Raw genomic sequence first — 23,587 nt, forward strand, 5'->3', positions numbered from 1 at the left:
TTAAAAAAAAAAAAAAAAAGCACAGCACAGGAAAAGTACAGGAACATGGAGCGTAAGTTACAAATCAAAGGGCTCACCCTTTGCTTTCCAACATTTTTTTTTTGAGGAAGATTAGCCCTGAGCTAACATCTGCCGTCAATCCTCCTCTTTTTGATGAGAAGACTGGCCCTGAGCTCACATCCGTGCCCATCTTTCTCTACTTTATATGTGGGACGCCTACCACAAAATGGCTTGCCATGCGGTGTCATGTCCGCACTCGGGATCCGAACTGGCGAACCCCGGGCTGCCGAAGCGGAACATGCGTACTTAACAGCTGCACTACCAGGCCAACCCCTCTAACATCTTTTACTTCTTGAAAGGTCCAAAGATTACTAATACTAGAATCTATATCATAACCATATGAATTAAGCAGTTAAGAACAAACATAAAAATAAGGCCTGGAAAGATCTTTGTTCCTTATCTATCATCTGGTGTAACAGTTATTTTCCAATGGGGTAAGGCTGTTGGGTTTCAGGCGTAAACCAACGCAGAAACAATCACAAGGCATCATAGGCAGAGGGTAAGGAGAACTTCTGCCTCTAGTTTCCTGTGTTCCAGTCCAGGAAAAGTGGAAGGGCAGAGAAAGGGGTGTCCACAGGAATGAGCACTCATGCTCTAAAGGGTAATTTTCTTTGAACCTACTAATTTCTTTTTCACTCAAAATCACAAAGATAAAGCAACATAAAATATGGGGCAAAGGGAAGCTGGTCTTCAAGAATTTGTATCTTCAAGTATTTACTGGTACAACAATCCTTCAAGCCTGGAGTTACTCAAAGATAAATCATGAAAAATAAGAAGAAAGACTTTATTTCAAACAGGTTCAGTGGTATGTGTGCTACAGCAAAGGCTGGTTGTAGCAAACCATTTCATTTCAAACCTGCACTGATGTATAAATTAGACATTATTTGGGAATGATTAATTTCTGGTAAAATGTAGATTCAATCCACCATTATGCCAATTTTTACATTTACTGTAGAGGCTATTTTAGTACTAGAGGTTAAATTTTCATCACCAAAAAATGAGAATAACCTTACAGCTACTACTAAGGTAATGAGTTCCCCAGTAATGCTTTGAAAATATACCCCTAGGTTATTAAGAGAAATTCCGACTTCATCCTAATGTATTATTTAACTGGAATTCTTCAGTCATCATCTACTGTTGGCTTGATTGTCACTCCTCTTCTTATTTGACCCCAACCAATTAAACTGCAAAATGAAAATAAAAGAAATCGTGAGTTTTATATCCATTTCATTATCATTACTACACAATCTTATAAGACATAACTGGTTCTACTTGCCTATCTGCTAAATTTGAATTTGTTCCCAAAACCTGCTTCTCCATAAAGCAAGCTTACACTATCGTCTTAGATTCTTATACCCTGAGAGATGGGCTATAGCCAGAATGAATGATAGGAAAAGGAAACAAAAAGTTGCTACTATAAATATGCTTGTCTTCATTCTATCAAAATACAGCGACCCCTTAAGAACTGCCAAAGAGCCCTCCAGTCCGCCTAAGGAACCATGCCGACACACAAACCACCTCAGTCTGATTTTTTAAAAAAATGTCATTCTCTATACTTTTCTCCTTCAAAAATGCTTTTCTACCATTCACGGGACCCCAATAGATCATAATGGCTTTACCATGACCTCAGCTGGTAAAGGAAATTAAGAACAGCAGGACTGCATAGTCTATAAGCAGCTTACTCTCAACAGCAGAGGGACCTCCACTCCCTCTTCCAACGTCTGCTCTAATTGATGCCCAGGCTGGATTGCTACCTTAACTGTAGCTTCTAGAACAAAATTTACCTAAACATGGGTTAAAACCACAATTCTAAAGAATGTAAGGATCATTCAGATGCTCTCATTTCTTTTAACAATTTTAACATACTTGCTAATTTTTAAGGAAAGTCTAAAATTTCATTTGGATAGAATCTTCTCATAATTTTAGTGGGCAGACTCAAAAAGATCGTGTGTTTTAAAATCTGTTCTAATCAAGGAAATGTCCCATCCTAACTGAGAATAATACATTCCATGTTGAGAGTTTTTGAAAGTTTATTATTTAAGCCTACTTTAAAATAGCCAGCCCTGGTGGTCTAGTGGTTAAGATTCGGTGCTCTCACTGCCACAGCCTGGGTTTGTTTCCTGATCAGGGAACCACGCATCTGTCAGTTATCATACTGTGGCGGCTGCATGTTGCTGCGATGCTGAGCACTATGCCACTGGTATTGCAAATACCAGCAGCGTCATCCATGGTGGACAGGTGTCAGCAGAGCTTCCCGATTAAGAAAGACTAGAAGGAAGGACCTGGCCACCCACTTCTGAAAAAACTGGCCAAGAAAACCCAATGAATAGCAGCAGAGCATTGGCTGATATAGCGCTGGAAGGTGAGAGGATGGTGCAAAAGACCAGGCAGGGTTCTGCTCTGCTGTACACAGGGTCACCAGGAGTTGGAATCAACTCGACAGCACTAACAACAATTTTAAAACACACTGGAAATTAGTATGTCTATAACAGCAAATAGTATAATCACACAAAAGAGTAAAATCAAGCTGGCATAAATTACCACAAAGCAGGATTATTTACTTAAAAGACAATAAAAAATTTAACTCTATCTAAATAATGCAGATCTTCTGAATAAGGATGAGAGACCATCACAGGGCACAGTATCAGGGAAACCTTAATAAGGTTGGTTAGGTAGTGAGGGAAAAAACCAGAGAGCCAAGGGTGATTTGAATAATTATGGGGACAATCAGGACACAGAATAGTCTACTTTAGAGGGCTTATATGAGACAAAGCAGGAGGAAATGTAAAAGGCACTGAAGCAGGCTTCCAGAAAGGTCCTGAATATCAGAAAGTAGCGAGAAGCTACTAGAAATTATTGAGCACATTAACAATGTTCTAGATAAAAATGTTTTAGGAAGATTAATTTTGACTGAGCTCTTAAGTAACAGAGAGGCAAACTAGGAATCTTTTGCAATAACTTCTGGGTGTGAAAGGATGGTGGTATGGGCTATGATAAGGTCACACAGAATAGAAAGAAAAGGGTCAATTCAGTAACTAACCAGGGAAAGAGCAAAGAGTCACGAGTCAAAGCTATGTGTACGTTTCCTAGCTCTATCCACTGAAAGGGGCTAGACGAATTAGTACCTTAGGAGTAATGGGCACACCCAGCACCCAGATCTTCATTTCTAAATACCATTTCCCTCTAAAAGGAACCAGGGTTCCTGGGAGAAATGGCCAATTCTAAACTGGAGCAGGGGAGGGACAAGACGACTCTGGAAGATCTTGTGTCAGAAAATAAGGAACTATTCAAAAAAAAATGATGGGGACATGTCAAAAGGACAGAGGAGCCTGCTTGCAGGGTCTCTACTGGATAAATCCTGGACAATTTGGGCATCGAAATAAGTAAGGACAGTAATGAATCATAACCTATTGAATAAAGTACTCCGTGAGTCCATATTATAACTAGATAAGTAAATAATGGGAAAGAAAGAATGTCAAATGATAAATGAGTGGTGGAGTTGGGGGGAGGGATCACCATTTTGCAATCACTATAGCCAAGCTCAATTCACATAAGAATCATCAGTGGATGCTAAATCCAGGGAGGGTGGGATTTGATGAGAAGCAGGGTATTTGCATAGTCTCAAAGAGTCTCCCACGGAATGCTTATTAGTTGCAAGGGTTAAAAAAAAGTAACCACGTAGTGAAGAAACTAGACAACACCTTGACTGCAGGATCAAAATTAACCTCAACAAGGAGCAGTCAAATATCATGTGCCTCTGGCTGTGATTCCCTGAGGAGACATCACCACCTGCAGCAGCATTTCAACCAAGACTACATAACCCAAATCTAATCTTAGGAAGCATCGGGTAAACCCAAATCGAGGAAGAGTCTATAAAGTAACTAGCTTGTATTCTTCAAAATTGTCAAGTAAGACAAAGAAAGGCTGTGGAAGTTCCAGATTAGAGATCAAAGAGACATGAAAACTAAATGCAATACATGATCCTAAACTGGAGGGACACAGAGGACATTATTGGGACAAGCGATAAAACTGGAAAATGGACTATGGATGTCAGTATTTTATCAATGTTAAACCTCTTTTGTTTTTTTGAGGAAGATTAGCCCTGAGCTAACATCCGTGCCCATCTTCCTCTACTTTCCATGCGAGACGCCTACCGCAGCATGGCTTTTGCCAAGTGGTGCCATGTCCGTACCTGGGATCTGAACAGGCGAACCCCGGGCTGCCGAGAAGTGGAACGTGCAAACTTAACCGCTGCACCACCGGGCCAGCCCCAATGTCAAACTTCTTGAAGTGGTCATATAAACAACATCCTTGTTTTTAGAAAATATACACTCGAGGTCAGCCTGGTAGTGCAGTGGTTAAGTTTGCATGTTTCACTTTGGCGGCCCAGGGCTCCCCAGTTCGGATCCCAGGTGTGGACCTACACACCACTTGTCAAGCCATGCTGTGGCGGGCATCCCACATATAAAGTAGAGGAAGATGGGCAGGATGTTAGCTCAAGGCCAGTCTTCCTCAGCAAAAAGAGAAGCCTTGGTGGCAGATGTTAGCTCAGGGCTAATCTTCCTCAAAAAAAAGAAAGAAAAAAATATATACACTGAAGTATTTATTAAGAGATCAAGGGGCATGATACATACAACCTACTCCTCAAATGGTTCAGAAAAAAGCTTATAGACACACAAATACATTGTGTATTTGGGAAAAGGAAATACAGGAGTTCTGTGTGCATTTCTTGTAATTTTTCTGTTAGGTTTGAGATTATTTCCAAATAAGTTTTAAAAAGCCAAAGGCAAAGGAAATATTGAACCCAAATTCATTAGTTTTTGCATAGGTTGTGTCTATCACAAATCAGGACTAGAAATACAGATTTCAAAGTCATCCAAATAAATAGCTGAGAGTTAAAGCCACAATAACTGTTGCAGTCAAGGAAAACTGCGTGTACACCCGCCAAGAACTTAAGGAAAAGATGTGTTTTTTATTAGACAGTGACAAAAGCTAATAAACTTACCGCCAATGTTTCTCAACTCTTCGGCTAAGGGCAATTTTTTCTCCTACTTCTGTGCACACAGGATTAGTCAAAACGATTTTGCCCAAATCGGCCTTGACTGCACTAACTCTTCCTCCTGTCGACAGGGATCCTATGTTTACCATGAGCACTTCATTCTTAGATAGCTTTTGCACCTAGGGAAATAAATTAGGGAAAAATAAACCCCAAAATCAAGAAAATGCCTTCCAAATATGACTGCTTATTTTCCTACATCCTTGCCAAAACAAGATGTCAGCAATTTTCCATCTCTGCCAATCTAATCTGAGACTTTAAAAAAAACCATATGGATAACAGGAATATCATGTCATTGTCATACGTGACATACTTCCCCGTTTTGTTTTACTTTAAACTGATTGCCATGTACAAGTTCTCAATTTTTACGAAATCAAATTTATTCACCTTCTCTTCTTAATCCCACATTAACTGTAAAAGAATGAACGTCTAAACTGGTCTTAACATCACTGTTACTTTTGTTGAAACACGAATTACAGAAAGCACCTACCTTTGCTGCTTTCTTGTCTCCCTCAGTGCGTACACCTAGAAGCCGTCTCAGCAGGAAATAGGAGATTTCCAACTCGGTGAAGATTTCAGGTAAAGCTCCAACTGCACCAAGTACCTGCCCCACCATTCTGTCAGCCCGGCACAAAGTGGGGTCAATTTTTGTTCCAACTCCTGATACAAAATAAGATATATATAGTCCAAGTTTTTATTTCCTATAAACTTGTTTACCCAAAAACTTGGTCAAACAAGTACCGCATATACCTATACAGTTTAATACACACTTAAATTTTCATACTCATGTAATAGCTCCACAGGTGTGACAAAATACCTGTTTCATCTGAAAAAACTGAACTGTAAACTCATGGGTTAGTTGGGCATCTGAGAACAAAAAGATTCTCTTGACTTAAATTCTACATAAAGGGCAAACTGAGATAACAGCCTGACTCAAAAATGAGTCTGCATATCCTCAATAAAAGTTGAAAAGACACAAAATTCACAATGAGTAGTTTGCAGAATATTTGCCTGGCATTTCTCCTCGGAAGGCTGATCAAAAAGATAGCTTAAAGACTTCATATATGATTCCTGGGATCCGTTTCAAACTATTTTAGCTATGTGTCTTTCAAGGGGGAGAGAGGAGAAGATATAAAAATGAAGCAAGATTGGTAAAGTATTGATAACTGTTGAAGCTGAGTGGTGGCTACATGAGGATTATCATTACACTATTCTCTCTCTGAAAAGTTCCGTAGTTAAATTAAAAAAAAAAAACTTCCACATTTCCAGAGTTTCCTTGTTGAAAATAAAAAAAAGGTAAAATCATATACAGTAAACTCTTAATTACAGGCTACAATAGAGAGATGAATTACACAACCAAAAACCACAGAACCAAAAGACAAACACCTTTTTCACCAAATATTTCCTTCTTTAATCCAAAACACAATGCCTCTAATTCTCACTACTAAATCTTGCCTTTTTCTGGGTATCTGGTAATACGCTAAGTTGTAAGGGACAAGAAAATTCATAAATTATCTCAGTAATTCCTACACAACAGAAGCTATCTTTTTATTCCCAGCTCAGTGTAAACATGAGCCTGACATGATTCAACTGACATTTGTGGGTAACTTTCCATTTGCAAAATATACATAAAAAACAACTACTTTCTAACCCCAAACTGTGTAGACACACGCGCACACACACACAAAAAGTACAGTTAGGTATTTGCAACGCTAGGTCATAAAACTTATTTTGTTATTGCTAAAAAGGAGCTATTCTATATACTAAACCAAAACGTATTCTTCCTTATGCTTAAAAATAATTTTTACAGGGGCCGGTCCCATGGCCGAGTGATTAAGCTCACATGCTCCGCTTCGGCAGCCCAGGGTTTCGCCAGTTCAGATCCTGGGCGCGGACATGGCACTGCTTGTCAGGCTACGTTGAGGTGGTGTCCCACATGCCACAACTAGAAGGACCCACAACTAAAATATACAACTATGTACAGGGGGGATTCGGGGAGAAAAAGTGCAAAAAAAAAAAAAGGTTGGCAACAATTGTTAGCTCAGGTGCCAATCTTTAAAAAAAAATTTTTTTATAAACACATGAAACCATTTTATGACATAAAATCAACAGTTTAACCATACGCATGTTCCCCTACTCTGCTCAATTATTAAAATATCCAACTAAAAATCTAGGGGCCAGCTCCACGGCCAAGTGGTTAAGTTCATGCATTCCACTTCGGTGGCCCAGGGTTCGCCAGTTTGGATCCTGGGCACCGATCTGGCCATGCTGTGGCGGCATCCCACATAGAAGAACTAGAAGGACTTACAACTTGGATATACAACTATGTACTGGGGCTTTGGAGAGGGGAAAAAAAATCTACGATATATCTTTTTGGGTAATCCATTTCCCATGAAAAGTACCATGAACATACACAAATTAAAAGCACAGGGATGAGAGGAAAATCCTTACCAATAAGACCTCCTGGAGCAGCATACTGAAGATCATTATGTTCTGCGAAGAGGGATACAATTTTGGAAAAGATTGGTTTACACATGAGCTTTCCTTCGCTATCTTTGGAAACAATACCAGGTCTGACTTCTATTTCCTGGCCCACCTGTAAAAATATCAATTAGCAATTAGAATTACTGTGGGACAACACAATTTCCATTTACATACAAAAAGTCCTAAGAGGAAAACGATAAAACTGAAAAGGCAACCTTTTCTCTATTTCAAAGAGCACTATTAAAAAAAAAAGATGTGGAAGACATCTTCAAAACCAGAACCATCCAACTGTTTCCAACTACCTACCACACAAGCCTATCATCATATAAAATGTGTTGCACACTCATAAAGAACCTATAGTTAGGGATCAGACACATTCAAAAGACATAACAGTAAACAAAGAAATCTCTATCAATTATAGACACCATGAAAAAATTTTATTTTTCAATTTGGAGTGTCCATACTGTTTTCCTGATTAAGACAAGGGAAAAACAAACAAAACAGAAACACAACAACAAAACCCAGTTTACCTTTAATACTCCTTTTAGAATACTGCCACCAGCTACACCCCCCTTAAGGTCATCAACTTCACAGCCAGGTTTGTTGACATCAAAGGATCTAATAACTAAAAGAAAACAAAACAAATTAAAGCCAATTCTGTTCATTTTAATGTTAAAAGAAATATCATTGTCTAAGTTAACTTTTCTAAAATAGTAGACACACAAGATTTACACCATAGGAGTGACTTTGCAACAAAATCTAGTATTATTACTCCAGCTAGGTTTACTGCAGCCTTACGATGGAAAAAAGTAGAAATAACTTAAAAGTTCATTGATAGGATTATGGTACATTCATATTATGGAGTAACATGCAGCTATTTAAAAATGATGTTAGAGCCATATGTAATGATCTGGAAGGATAACCCTCATACACTGTTAAGAAAAAAAATAAAACCAGTTACAAAAATAATATGAATGGTATGATCCCACTTCCACAAAGAAAAAGTAAAACAAGAAATATGTACATGTTTATACATGATGATATGAACAAAGAGAAAGGTGTGGGAATAATACACACCATCTGCTAACTTTGGTTACTTCACGGCTAAGGGGGTAAAAGTTGGAGACGGAGAGATTGTGGACTTTTTCTTCATATACCTCTATATTATATGACTTGTGAAATAAAAATTTAGTTTTCAAACTACAAAACAACTATAGGACTAGGTGACCCACACTTAGGTCCTGAGAGCAGTGACCCTTAACAATGGGTATGCATCACAATCACCCAAGAGAACACTTCCCACAACACACAGGAGGCCCCGGGGGGAAGACTCAGAGGGGCTCAAATGTCTGTTTTGAAAAGGCTCCTACATCTCTGTGTAGGAACCACAAGCTTAGATGATCAAATTATACCAATATTGGTACTATGAACTCAAATAAAAGTGAAAGGGACATGAAAATCTTCATTAATGGTACAATGAAATCATTTGTATGGAAGTTTTACCATCCTGTTCCTGAATAAAGCATTATAATTCCATGGAAAATACTGTATCACTCCATCTTGATCACACAATATACCATATACTGAGCACAAAAAGGTTACACGTTCCTTCTGTATTCAGGACTCTGTCCCTCATCCAGTAATGCAATCTAGCAGTCCATACAATCTCAGAATTAATCTATTTCAAAAAAATTTTTATGCAGATCGTAATTTATTACGATCTTTTCAGACAGAGGAAAAATTAATAAACACCCTTAAAGGGGAATCACCAATGTGGAAAAGATCAAATTAAGAGTTAAAGACAAATCCTATCACTTACCAATAAGTCGAGGTTCGGAAGTAAAGTCTCTTGGGGGTACTGGAATTTTCTTTACTATGTACTCACAGACAACTTCAATATTGTATTTCAACTGAGCAGAAATTGGAATAATAGGAGCGCCTTCTGCTACTGTACCTATACGACACATTCAGAAAGATCAAAATTCTTCAGTTTTATACAACTTGTTCTATACATACTACATAAAATAGTTAAGATTACTAAAACAGATGCCTAAACATACCTACACAAATGCCATGAACAGGGAGAAAGTGATAATTCTGTTTAGAAAGGTGGCAGTATTCTACAGATGTTTTTACTCTTGATAATGAATACTATTCCCATTAAGGAAAAAGATTCTAAAATATATTAATAGATATATTTAATACACTAAAATGATGAAACTGTTAAAAGGAATAAAACACTAACTCCTGGGAATGAGCACTTTACTAGTTGAAAGATTTCTAATAACGTGCAATTAACCTCCCAATAAATGTCAAGATAAAATTACAGACTCTTTGTTAATCAAAAACTGCTGGCACATATAATATTTGCTCCTTATTAATTACATGTCAAACAGGCTGATCAAAGAAATGGACCAAACATAATTAGATTTTAATCAAAATGACTTATTCTTTTTTGTTATGATAGAACTGGGTTCACAAGAAGTCAACCTTTCCAACAAGAAAACAAGGTTAAGAGAATCAGATGTCAACAATACGATGTGTCACGTCTTCCCAGAAATGAAAAACACAACGCTGCTAGAGAAAGGGATACTATGAAGATTAAATAAATCACTTTCAGTTCCAATTCTTTTTTTTAAAGATTGGCACCTGAGCTAACAACTGTTGCCAATCTTTTTTTGTCCCCTCTGCTTTTTCTCCCCCAATCCCCACAGTACATAGCTGTATACCTTAGCTGCGGGTCCTTCTAGTTGTGGCATGTGGGATGCTGCGTCAACATGGCCTGATGAGCAGTGCCATGTCCGCGCCCAGGATCCGAACTGGCGAAACCACGGGCCGCCAAATGCGGAGCGCACGAACTTAACCACTCGGCCACGGGGGCAGCCCCTCAGTTCCAATTTTCAAAGTAGCTACTCAGTAAGAATAAACGGTGTAATGCTTAATTTTTTAAAAAATACGCTTTTGTTCATTTTACCATCACTGAGGAGGACTTTTTTAATGTGATTGATAGTTTCCAAAATACAAATTTAATTCTAACTTTCAGCTGGCAAAAATGTACTTTAGTTTACCAAATTCAGAAACACAGATTTCACTAGCTCTATCAGGTGGCTAATAAGTAGTAGGTAGAGAAAAATAAGGCTTAAGACCTATAAGTTTAGCCTGTTTTAGATAATCTATTATGTTAAAAGTTAATTTAACATCTGGTATCTGCATTAAATGCCTCTCAAAGTGACTCACAGATTTATTAGATACTATGGCTTCTTACCTTGTACAAATGCAAGGATCTGTTCATATTGTTCTTTAGCCTGGCTTTCTTTTACCAAATCAATTTTATTTTGTAGAATCAAAATATGCTTCAGTTTCATGATTTCTATAGCAGCCAGGTGTTCAGAAGTCTGAGGTTGAGGACAAGACTCATTACCAGCTGGATGATGAAGCATAAAAAAGACGCATGAGAATTAGCTAGAAATATTTGCCAGAATAGGCAAATCCATAGGAGACAGAGAGCAGATTAGTGGTTGCCAGGGGCTGGGGGGAAAGGAGAATATAGGGCGACTGCTTAATGGGCATGGGGTTTCCTTTTGGAGTGATGAAAATGTTCTGGAACTAGATAGTGGTGATGCTTACACAACACTGTGAATATATTTAATGTCACTGAATTGTACACTTTAAATGGCTAAAATGGTAATTTTATGTGTGTTTTACTACCAAAAAAAAAAAATTAGCTGGCATCCAATAAAAGAAACATTTGAATGCCCTAGCCCTATTCGAGGTAAAAGTCGTGGATATCATGGGCAAGCATCCACGTTTTCCCCTGCTTCACCCTCAGTGCCTGCATTCACTGGAGCCTCCCATCCCTGCTCCTAAGCAACATGCTTGGAATCAACAAGTTTGCCATCTCAGAGTCTGCCCTCAGTTTTTGCTCAGGCATAAGGTACAGTCCCTGGCTCTATCCAGTCTTAGAGATGTTCTCGTCCAGGCAAGCTCCTGAGAGGCAGAGTAATTAAGAGGGGAAGACACAATATAGTCTATGAATTTCAACTATGATCAGAGGCTACTCCCTAACAAAGGCAGGGAAGGACATAACTGTGAGGATAACCAACAGTGTATTATAAAGAAATAGGCATCTTTTGGGGGCACCCCAACGATCATCCTCTCCAAGTGGTAATATTCAGGTGACCTGTACTATATCCACTTGGCATCCTTTTAAAAACTATATCCCATAGCAACGAAATCTTCCAACAGCTCACATAAGGAAGGTAGCACAACCCTTGCCTTGAAACCCTCAATTCAGGTCTAGACTTCAGTACTTAATATGAACGAGATTTGCATCTCAACAAAACCATTATACATCAATGTTGCAGCAAACAACTCAGAGACAAAAAAAACCATCCATGTACTTTTACATGTAAATATATAATTAAAATAATAAAATCATTTCATGTGAACTAAGTGGGGAAAATGCACTACTGACTTTTTAAAATATATACTACAATAAGAATTCTCACAAGACGTCAGCCCTAGGTCTATCTGGTAGGCAGGGATGTCATCCTGCATGACATGTTAGTTCCCATTCATTTGACCCTTCGGTAACGGATATGGCCCTTAAAGGCCTTAGTTCTCCCTCTAAATGTTCCATCTTGGATTTGCTCCACATTGATTTGTCCAAACCAATTCAGATGTATTTACCTATCAACAGAAGAGCCGCATCCATTACTGCTGCACCGTTCAGCATAGTAGCCATCAAAATATCGTGGCCAGGACAGTCAACAAAGGAAACATGTCTAACAATTGAGAAATAACAATCAGTCCTAAGATCAATCTACACTTCAACATGCAAGTTATAGATTTCCTAAAATTAAATCACTTTAAATAGGGCCCACCCCCGTGGCCGAGTGGTTAAAGTTCTGCATGTTCTGCTTTGGCGGCCTGGGGTTCGTGGATTGGGGGCCTGGGGTTCGTGGATTGGGATCCTGGGCAGGGATCTGCTCCACTCTCCAGCCACGCTGTGGAGGTATCCCACATACAAAAAAATAGAGGAGGATTGGCACAGATGTTAGCTCAGGGCTAATCTTCCTCAAGCAAAAAAAAAAAAGAGGAGGATTGGTAACAGAGGTTAGCTCAAGGCAACTCTTCCTCAGGAAAAAGAAAAATCACTTTAAATATAGAACATGAATATTACACATGAATATGGAAAAAGAATATGGAAATAATTCTTATCGTTGTAAAGTCAAGCAGTTACAGGATTTGGTGTTTCTAGACCTTGGAAATAAGATTACCTTCTGGCTGAGAGTAAAATCACTGCAGATCATTACAAAGCTATGAAATTAGCTATGTGTAGAAATAAGTAAAGAGAGAGACACTCCCAAACCCAATCAAAATGAATATGGTGTAGAATATAGTACAGAGCGTATGTTGGGAATATCACTGATTTGAAAGCTAAAACAGTGTTAACAGAATGACCATTGCATCTGAAAAAATAATTTGCCAAAAATTTCTCTAGCACCTTGAAAAGCTGAAATTGCCAATCTGAAGTGGAGATGGTACACTATTTAAACAGAAACACGCTACTCATTCACAATCTTTATTTTTAAAAATTTTATGCTCACATCGTCATGATCTAAAACGGGTCAGCGAACTGGCCGACTGCCATACCGATTCATGTACATCACGTCTGCTTTCATAGCAAAAGAGCAGAGATAACCTATGGCCTGCAAAGCAGAAGATATTTACTATCTGGCCCTTTACAGAAAAAGTTTCCTGACCCTTGATCAGGGCCAGAACTGGAGTGAGGCAAGTGAAGTACCTGCCTCAGGTACAAAATTTAAGGGGATGCCAAAAACTTTGGTAATCAAAACAAATAATATTTATTTTTTTTGAAAAAATCAAAGTTAATGCAAAAAAAGTCCATGATGAACAAAATATCAAAATTTTACATGAAAAAAGGATCAGTAACAATGTCATATCAAGCCAAAAACAAAACAAAAAAACACCGATAATGAAGCAAAAGAAAAAAAAAATCAGTAAATTGAGCCTTTTTTTTAAAAAAAAAAATGATACTCTGTTTATGACAATTTCTTTGCATTAATTTCAAAAAACATTACATTAAAATACTATTTATCTAGATTACTGAGCTCTTTTTTAGCATTCCCCTCCTCTTAAATTTTGGGCCTCACTCACCTCTCCCTAGTTCCAGCTCTGCCCCAGATCTAAAATTTCATTGTGGGGCATCTCCAAGCCCTGTAAACATCACTAGGTGGCTATCAGTATCCTCTGATAAAGAACCAGGATATATAATCATATTCAGAAAACAGATGGGTAACAAGCCCATGTATTTAAGAGAGGTAATTAAGAACGGCTTTGTTCCTCCCCTACCTAAGAAATAGAAATAAAAGAAATCTATTTAAAAATTTTAAAGAAATTTAGGAAGCCTGGCAAAAAGAATCCCTTAAATTCAATGAATTGTTTCCCTCCATTTCATTCTGCTTATGTGATACTTTTCCTGTGGAGAACTTGCATGTAAGTAACTTACGTTTAAAAACTTGACTTTTCAAAATTATTGTCATTATGGTCAATAAAAACACAAAATAATGGAAAAACAACAAAACCATTCAGCAATCAGGTTCACTATTTAATATCTCAAAAAACACAAATCCTAAGACAATAAAACAGGAAGTATAAAATGTTTTTAGCACAGAAGAGGTCACCTGACTAATCTGAAGTTCCCTTTGGTCCCTGGAATGTCTGTAGGAAACTCATCGGGTGTACTACTTCCACAGGATCTGTAACATTCTGGCCGAGGACAACTTGGGTCATCAAGTTTATAAATCTGAAAGTTCCAATGCAAAAAGACTTAGATTCCTTATCTGCATGTTCAACAATTAAAGTTAGTTTCTAGTTCCACAGTACACAGCTCACCTTAGCATTAGCATATCCAAGTTTGATTGTAATGTTTCTTTCTAGTTCATTTTTGAACCTGACAGTGTGAACTCCAGAAATAGCTTTTACAACTGTGGATTTGCCATGAGCCACATGACCAATTGTACCTGTAGACAAAGTACAAAAAATTAATTCATGTGTATTCGATTACATCAAATATTTTTTCTAATAGTGTTAGACTAGAAAACCTAAAGCCGTAACTCACTGTAAATATCAATGTAAAACTAACAGTGACTTCAATTTTTCCTCCTACACATCCTTTTCTACTAAAAACTTATCCTGATACAGGACTAAAGAGAACTTTCTATGTAACTGACAACCTTGTTTAAATACCATACTCACCAAAATAAAAGCTATTCATCTTATGTTTTTAATCAAAGACTACATTCATTTAAAATAAACACTCTATAAAAATTACATAAAATCTTATATATTAAGAAACTTTCCAGCATTTCCAGAGAGAAGTAAATAGTATGATGAGCTCTAACACAACAAAAAGGAATCCATGAAAACAAAACAACCCAGGCTTAATCACAGTAATGCTGCCAAGGGCAGTATAAATCTTCTAACTTTTTAAGAGCCTCATGGTAGAGCCTTACTTTTAACTAGGTTTTACTGTGCTATTTGTACAGTCTCCCAAAATTCACTCAGTCAACATAACTTCTCCTCTAAAGTTCTAGATGCCAATTAAGGCAAAAAAAGATTCTTCTTAACAGCATATATAGCAAATAAAACTTTCATAAACTCTGCCCTTGCAATAATCCTGTGTGGCAAGTACAGCCGAATTTTCACCCCTTCCTTAAAGTGCTTATGCTATTAAACTTTTCATAAGTCTGTCTTATATCTTTTCTTCTCTTCTAGTCTGTAGGCTAAGCATGGGAAACGTGCTTCCCCTAAAATCAAGCAGGCGCTTTGCTCACAAAGGCTCAACATCTATTTCTTGAACATCTGCATCCTCATATAATTCAGGTCATCACACAAAGAGAGGTTAAAATTACTCGTCGGAGATTAACCAAGTCAGGCCTCCAAGTTATTCTCAACTTACCTATATTAATTGTGGCTTGTCTGCTGATAACTTCGTGTGAAAGTGGCGTCAACTTGGTAACATCCTGTAATCAAACATATTATTTTTATTTTAAATCGCTATACATAACACAAATCACAACTTTCACTTATATTTGCCACTTATATTTGACTTATATTTGACTATATTTGCCACCTACAGCTCGCCACCATGTGAACAGTTCTCGTCTACTTCTAAAGCGCTTTTCCTGTATAAGTCATCTTGTATTGTACCCTGATGATTGGGAGGCCCTACGAGTCCTTCACCGTCATACAAGACTACACCTCCGCTCACTGGGGGAGATGTGGAGGCCCGAAGCCCCCCAACCTTGACAGCATTAGCACTGAGAACAGTAAAGACATTCCCCTCCCAGACCTTCAAAAGTGAAAACCTTAACGACATTTAACATTATGACTTTCCAGGTGAATCCTTCGGGGTCTCGAGGTCTCACGATCTCACATCCCCATGCCCAGCCGAGGTGCAGGCGGCGGCATGAACGCCGCTTAGGGCGCCGGGGCTCCCTAACTATGCTCCCGACAGCCCGGCACTGCCTCGTCTCAATGCCTCCCGGGAAGCGGGGTCATCCCCACTCCTGAGCTCACTCCGCATCCTCCCAGAGCGAAACTTTACCAAGGTGGCGAGATCCTGACGAGAAAGATGCGGCTGCCCTAGAGTCACTCCAGCCTCGCCCCCAGCCATCTTGCACGGAGAGGAAGGAAGTCGCCCCGGCTGCTGCCTGACTGTACGCAGGCCCCCTTGTGCAGGGCGGGGACGCGGAGGCGGGCAGGCTAAGGCTCAGGCCTGGGAAAGGAGGGTGATCGGTGCAGCAGGGGCCTCACTCCTTGGACGTCTCTCCGCTTGGGTTTTGTGCTGTGCCTGCCGGCAGTCTGACTAAAAATCACGAGGCAAAGTTTCGGGATCCATTTGGTGCAGACCTGTTGGCTATTTATGCAGGCAACGCTGAGGGCAGCCCCATCAAAGGCCCCTTGCTCGGCGGATGATGCAACAGACGCGCGCGCTGGCAAGGGAGAAACCATTTCCGTTTCCCGCGGGGATGGCCGAGAGAGTTTCCGGGAACCTGGGAACCTTACGTGAGATGTGAGGACAGACAGTGGGAATGTGTTTCTTTACCGATACCCATAATTTAATAAAGCGAGGTCGGCTCGGGGTCCGGCCCGCCCGTGACGGGACTCCTTGCCGGGAGGAGGCCGCGCGGAGGCCGCGCTTTGAGCTGGCCACGCTCACGGCGCGGTGCGTCACCTGATGGGCGGCGGGGAGGGCGCCGTCGAGCGGAGGTTTGGTGACGTGCTCAGCGACCCAGGCAGGGCTGGCAAAAGCAGAGTCCCGAACTTGTTCTCAGAGGTTGCTAGAGCCGGAGAGGTGGTCCGTGGTGGCGCTAAACTGCATTCAGAATGCAGTTAGCATAGGATGGAAGCTAGATGTCGTAAGAGAGCCCAAAGAGATTTTTTAAAAAGCCGAGCCAAGAAAACCCACTTGTTTAGTGTTTAATACTAGCTCGGTATTTTAAAATGTAAAGGTTTTTGAGACTTTAACCCTTTTTTCATCGTGTGTTAAAAAGAAGTCGAGTAATTTTTATTTCTCCCCATGCATTTCTATACTTTACAAATTTTCTATCATGAACAGGTATTCATTTCTAGCCAGAAAAAAATGTAAGCAGAGGTGAATACGAATTTAGGTTACCTGTGTTCATTGAATACTTAATATTAAAATGAAAACATGTTTTCTATCACATAAATTTAGGTACAATAGTTTAGTTAAAATAGGAAGGTATGTTTTCAATAAATGCATTCATTGGTTAAGTGATGGTAGAAACTGTACAATATATTGTATTTGGGTGCGGGCATTTAGTTCCTAAATTTAGGAACTTATAAATTTATAAGTTTATACATTTAGAATTCATCTTACATTCTAAATATTTATACCAGCTAATTCAGAAAACCCATTGAGTTGATAAAAATGTTGTGGAATTAGTGGTGATGGTTGCACTACTTTGTGAATATACTAAAGACCAATGAATTGTATAGTTTAAAAGGGTGAATCTTATGGTATGTGAATTATAGCTCAATCAAAAAATAAAATTCATTGATAATAAATAGAACACAATATACTTCATCGTCAGAAACTTTTATGGAAGTGGAAACATCACAGAAAATGTTCTTAATAATAGTAGTTAAATATTGGCACCGACTTAACAAGTATTAACTTTATTTAATCCTCACAACAATCTGATGAGGTATCCACTATTATTCCCATTTTACAAGTGAAGGAACTGAGTCCTAAAAAGATTAGATAACATGCCCACAATTCCACAGCTAAGTAGCAGAGCTGGAATTCATAGGCAATTACAAGTATACTCTTTTCTAAAAATCGGCTTTATGGAGGTAAAATTTGCACACCATAAAATTCACCTGTTTTAAGTTTACAGTTCAATGATGTTTAATAAATTTAGAGTGGTGCAACCATCACTACAATCCAGATTTTGAATATTTCCATCACCCCAAAGAGATCCCTTGTGTCCATTTGCAGTCAATCCACGTTTCCATCTTTGGACCCAGGCAACCACTAATGGTCTGTCTCTATAGATTTGCCTTTTCTGGATATTTTATATAAATGGAATCATACAATATGTGGTCTTTTGCATCTGGCTTTGCTCACTTAGCATCATGGTTTTGAGGTTCATCCATGTTGTAGCATTTATCAGTAGTAGTTCATTCCTTTTTATTGCTGAATGTAATTCTATTGTATGAACCTATCACATTTTGTTGATCCATTCACCAGTTGATGGGTATTTGGATTGTTTCCACTGTTTGGCTATTGCGAATAATACTGCTATGAACATTCGTGTACAACTTTTTGTTATTGTGAATAATGCTGCTATGAACATTTATGTACATGTTTTTATAAAAATATGTTTCCATTTCTCTTGGTAAATACCTAGTTGTGCAATTGGTGTGTCCTATGGTAAATCTATATTTAACCTTTTGAGGAACAGCCAAACTTTTCCAAAATGGCTGCACCATTTTACATTCCCCCCAGCAATGTCTGAGGGCTCCAGTTTCTCCACATCCTCACCAGCACTTGATATTGTCTCTTCTTTTTATTATAGACACTTTAGTAGATGTTGTTTTAATTTGCATTTCTCTAATGGCTAGTGATGTTGAGCATCTTTTCATGTAGTATTTATTAGCCATTCATATCTCCTCTTTGGTAAAATAGTTGAACTTTTTTTTTTTTTTTTTTTTGGGGAAGACTGACCCTGAGCTAACATCTGTTGCCAATCTTCCCCTTTTTGCTTGAGGAAGATTGTCACTGAGCTAACATCTGTGCCAATCTTCCTATATTTTATGTGGGATGCTGCCACAGCATGGCTTGACAAGTGGTGCTAGGTCTGAGCCTAGGATCCAAACCTGCAAACCCTGGGCCGCCGAAGCAGAGCATGTGAACTTCACCACTATGCCACTGGACCAGCCCGTTTATCTTCTTATTGAGTTGCAAGAGTTCTTTATATATTCTGGATACAAGTCTTTATCAGATACATGATTTGCAAATGTTTTCTCCCAGTCTGTAGCCTATCTTTTCATTTTCTTTTTTTTTGAAATTAATAATACATTTTATTCAACCCAAGAAATCAAAAATATTAATATGTATACAATATAAATTATTATGAGATATTTTACATTCTTTTTAATTTTTGAAATCTATTGTATATTTTACACTTACGGCATATTTCAATTCAGAGTGGGTACATTTCAGGTGCCCAGTAGCCACATGTGACTAGTGGCTACCAGATTGGGTAGTGCAGGTCTAGAGATGTGATCTGACAGGTTAGGGTCTTTGTCAAGAACAGTTCACAGGTGGTGCTGTGAACTTTATATTGCATCACAGTAGGAGAGAAATAATGTCTGGGACTTTTTTGTGCATGATGTCAAGATTGGTGCAAAGGTTCAGGTATTGTCAGCCTGATCATTCAGTCCCCCACTAGCTTTTCACCTAATGGTTTTAATTATCACTGATAATTGCCTGCATTCATATTTCATTAATGAGTGAAAATGGTGATGGTGTAATTCTATCATTACTTCTGCATCTAATAGCTGAACTGTTCTATAAAGAAAAATCTTGCCTCATCAATCGTTTGGTTACTTTTCTATTAGAGTACTTTCTATCATAGTTATACTTTTTGTTGTTAATTTTTAACTTGATTGAATAGTAGTCAGAAAATGTGACTATATGGTACAGTTTTTGAAATCTGTTGAATCTTGCTTTATGGCCTACCGTATAGTCAGTTTTCAACAACATTTCACATGTGTTTGAACAGAATGTGTATTCTCCAGTGGTTTGGTGCATGTTCTAAATATCATAAAATAAAAGTTGTTAATTATATCATTCAAGTTTTTTTTTTATTAAGATTATGATAGATTACAACCTTGTGAGATTTCAGTTGTACATTATTGTTAGTAATGTTGTGGGTACACCACTTCACCCTTTGTGTCTTTTCATTTTCTTAATGGTGTCTTTGAAGAGCAAAAGTTTTTAACTTTGATGAAGTCCAATTTTTTCTTCTTTTATGAATCATGCTTTTGGTGTCATATTTAAGAATACTTTGCCTAACCCAAGGTCACAAAGATTTACCCCTATGTTTTCTTCTTAAAGGTTTATAGTTTTAGCTCTTACATTTAGGTCTATGATCTATTTTGAGTTAATTTTTGTGTACACTGTGAGGTGTAAGGGTTTAACTCCATCTTTTTGTATGTGGATAGCCAATTGTCCCAGCATTATTTGTTGAAAAGACAATCCTTTCCCTATTGAATTGCCTTGGCACCTTTGTCAAAAATAAATTGACCATAAAAGGGTTTATTTCTGGATTCTCAGTTCTGTTCCATTGATCTATATGTCTAGCTTTGTGGCGGTACCACACTGTCTTGATTTTTGTAGTTTCAGTACAGTTTGAAATGGGAAAGTGTAAATCCTTTTACTATGTTCCTTTTCAAAATTGTTTTGGCTCTTCTAGAACCTTTGCATTTCCATATAAATTTTACAATCAGCTTGTCAATTTCTGCAAAAAATAAGCCAACTGGGTTTTAATAGGGATTGTTTTGAATCTGTAGATCAATATGAGGAGAATCACCATTTGACAACATTAAGACTTCCAATCCCAGAGGGTCATCCTGCCTCACCTATGCTTAGCATTCCAACGTCCCTCACCAAAACAGTGCCGCTCTTCTCCAGAGCCGCTGGACAGCATGAAGCTCAGCCAGCCTTTCAGCCTGGCCTGGGCCCCATTGTTCACATGTGCTTCCCCTGCTTCCACTTCAGCTACCCCCGCCCCAAGCTGAGGCGGCCAGAGCTGACTTACCTAAAGTCCCTCTTTGCCCTGTATCCACAAAGACATTTTGTCCCGAGAGAGCTACGCGATCACTGTTTTTTTAAGAACTTAGTTTTAGAACCAATAAATAACCTCAGAGCCTAGATTCAATCCCGTCTCTATCCTTAACCACAGTCCCCAAACCCTAAAGCTCTGCTTCTGGCAACGGTAATTACCGGAGGCTTTTTTTTTTTTTTCACTTCTTTCATTGAGCAAACACCATATAGCAGCTCTTCATGGCTCCCACCCACCTCAACTCTGGCGCTCACACTCAGGATGTGTGTGTGTTTTCGTGCACATCTACTGAAATGCAGTACTTATGAATATGTGGCTTGTATCTTGAGGCTTCTAAAGTATAGTGTTGCTTTTCATTGCTTCATAAAGAACATAAAAATGATTAACTTGGGGGGAATCTGTTCTTTTTAACATTTTCATTTACAAGGGGGCATTGTCTACATTGTGTTTCAAAGTAAATATATTCCATGAAAATGGTGACATTCATCTTTTATTGATAGTGGATGTTTAACAACTTACAGTACTTTCCTATCTGGCTTAGCATACCACGCTCTTTGTTTTGCTCTTATTATACTGGCTACTCCTTTTCTGTCTCCTTGACAGTACTCTATCTTCTCCCGAATGACTCCCTAATACTGGCGTGCCCAGTCCTTGCTGTACTTACACTCAGCCCCTTGGTAATCTCCTAAACACCTCAGAAATATGTGGCTTGCATGTCGAGGCTTCTGAAGCACAGTATTATTTTTCATTGGTTCATGAGGAGCACAAAAATGATTAACTTTTAAAAAATTTGCTCTTTTTGGGGCTGGCCCCGTGGCCGAGTGGTTAAGTTCGCGCGCTCCGCTGCAGGCGGCCCAGTGTTTCGTTGGTTCAAATCCTGGGCGCAGACGTGGCACTGCTCGTCAAACCACGCTGAGGCAGCATCCCACATGCCACAACTGGAAGGACCCACAACGAAGAATATACAACCATGTACGGGGGGGCTTTGGGGAGAAAAAGGAAATAAAATAAAATCTTTAAAAAAAAAAATTTGCTCTTTTTAACGTTTTCATTTTCAAGGGGGCATTGTTTACACTGTATTTCAAGGTAAATATATTCAGTAAAAATAGTGACATTCACTGCATCTTTTATTGATGGTGGATATTTAGCAATTTACAGTACCTGTCTCTCCACCTGGTAGCATACCACACTCTGGGCTCCTAGACCAGTGCCTATGTTCTCCTGGACGGCTCCCTGCCCTTGGCCACCCCAGGGCCAATCCCTGCACCTTCTCCTTTCTCCCCCACCTGCTTCAAACCTGCTCCTCTTGAAGTTGCCCCATCTCAGGAAATGACATTTCCATTCTTCCAGTCACTCAGGCCAGAAACTTTGGTGACATCCTTGACTGCTCTTTTTCTTTTATCCCTACATCCAGGAAATCCTGTGGGCTCTACTTTCAGGCTATTTGCAGAGTCTGGCCTCCATTCCATTGTCAGAATAGTCTCCTTACCCACCTCCCTACTTCCATGTTTGTCCACCTAAATTCTTTTTTTTTTGTTTTTTTAAGCAGTACGAGCAGTCTCATACTGTGATTTTTTTTTTTTAAAGATTTTTTTATTTTTTCCTCTTTCTCCCCTAAGCCCCGGTACATAGGTGTATATTCTTCGTTGTGGGTCCTTCTAGTTGTGGTATGTGGGACGCTGCCTCAGCGTGGTTTGATGAGCAGTGCCATGTCCGCGCCCAGGATTCGAACTAACGAAACACTGGGCCGCCTGCAGCGGAGCGCGCGAACTTAACCACTCGGCCACGGGGCCAGCCCCCTAAATTCTTTTTTTTAACAGCCCATTTTATTTTTTATTTTTTCTGTTATCTTTCCAGTGTTTTTTCTTTCAGTTTGAGATATATTTGACATACAAGCACTGTATAAATTTATGGTGTACAGCATAATGACTTGACATATATATTGTGAAATGATTACCACAATAAATTTAGTTAACATCATTCATCTCATACAGATACCAAAAAAAAAAAAAGAGAAAAAAAGAATAAGTGTTTTTTGGGGCCGGCCCCGTGGCCGAGTGGTTAAGTTCGCGAGCTCTGCTTCGACGGCCCAGGGTTTCCCCGGTTCGCATCCTGGGTGTGGATGTGGCACCGCTCATCAGGCCATGCTGAGGTGGCGTCCCACATGCCACAACTAGAAGGACCCACAACTAAAATATACAACTATGTACCAGGGGGCTTTGGGGAGAAAAAGGAAAAATAAAATCTTAAAAATAATTTTTTTTAATTAAAAAAAAAAGAATGTGTTTTTTTCCTTGTGATGAGAACTTTTAGGATTTACTCTCAGCAACTTTCAAATATACCATACAGCAGTGTTAACTACAGTCATTGTGTTGTACATTACATTATGCCTAAGTTCTATTTACACAGGAGCCTGAGTGTTAAACATATTGCTCCTCTTCTCAAAAGCTTCCAGAGGTTCCCAATTTCTCCAAGGCCAGAGACCTTACAATGGCCTAGTCTGTCATCTCCTTTCAAGTCATGGCTCAAATGACACTTCCTACCCTGATCATCTCGGTTAAAACTGGAAGATCCTTCCCCCTCGACA

General features: G+C 38.9%; 1 protein-coding gene across 1 annotated transcript; it reads right to left on the reverse strand.

Moving 5' to 3' along the window:
* Positions 1 to 830: 830 nt before the first annotated feature.
* On the reverse strand, positions 831 to 16,351 carry EIF2S3 (eukaryotic translation initiation factor 2 subunit gamma). Its single transcript, XM_046673993.1, has 12 exons — positions 16,233 to 16,351; positions 15,585 to 15,648; positions 14,519 to 14,646; positions 14,308 to 14,429; positions 12,290 to 12,384; positions 10,866 to 11,024; positions 9,420 to 9,554; positions 8,131 to 8,225; positions 7,568 to 7,712; positions 5,607 to 5,776; positions 5,066 to 5,238; positions 831 to 1,244 (listed from the first exon to the last, which is right to left on the reverse strand). The coding sequence occupies exons 1-12, from the start codon at positions 16,299 to 16,301 to the stop codon at positions 1,181 to 1,183; spliced, it is 1,419 nt and encodes a 472-aa protein (XP_046529949.1). The 5' UTR covers positions 16,302 to 16,351; the 3' UTR covers positions 831 to 1,180.
* Between the last annotated feature and the right edge of the window lie 7,236 nt (positions 16,352 to 23,587).

This window comes from Equus quagga, chromosome 10 (assembly GCF_021613505.1).
Source record: "Equus quagga isolate Etosha38 chromosome 10, UCLA_HA_Equagga_1.0, whole genome shotgun sequence".
Classification (NCBI taxonomy): Eukaryota; Metazoa; Chordata; class Mammalia; order Perissodactyla; family Equidae; genus Equus; species Equus quagga.

Coding starts and splice junctions, on each gene's coding strand:
- EIF2S3 (XM_046673993.1), bottom strand. CDS start 16,301: ATGGCTGGGGGCGAGGCTGGAGTGACTCTAGGGCAGCCGCATCTTTCT. Junction 11,025..12,289: donor TGCGGCTCTTCTGTTGATAG/GTAAATACATCT, acceptor TTCATCATCCAG/CTGGTAATGAGTCTTGTCCT. Junction 8,226..9,419: donor TTCCGAACCTCGACTTATTG/GTAAGTGATAGG, acceptor GTTTTCTTTTAG/TTATTAGATCCTTTGATGTC.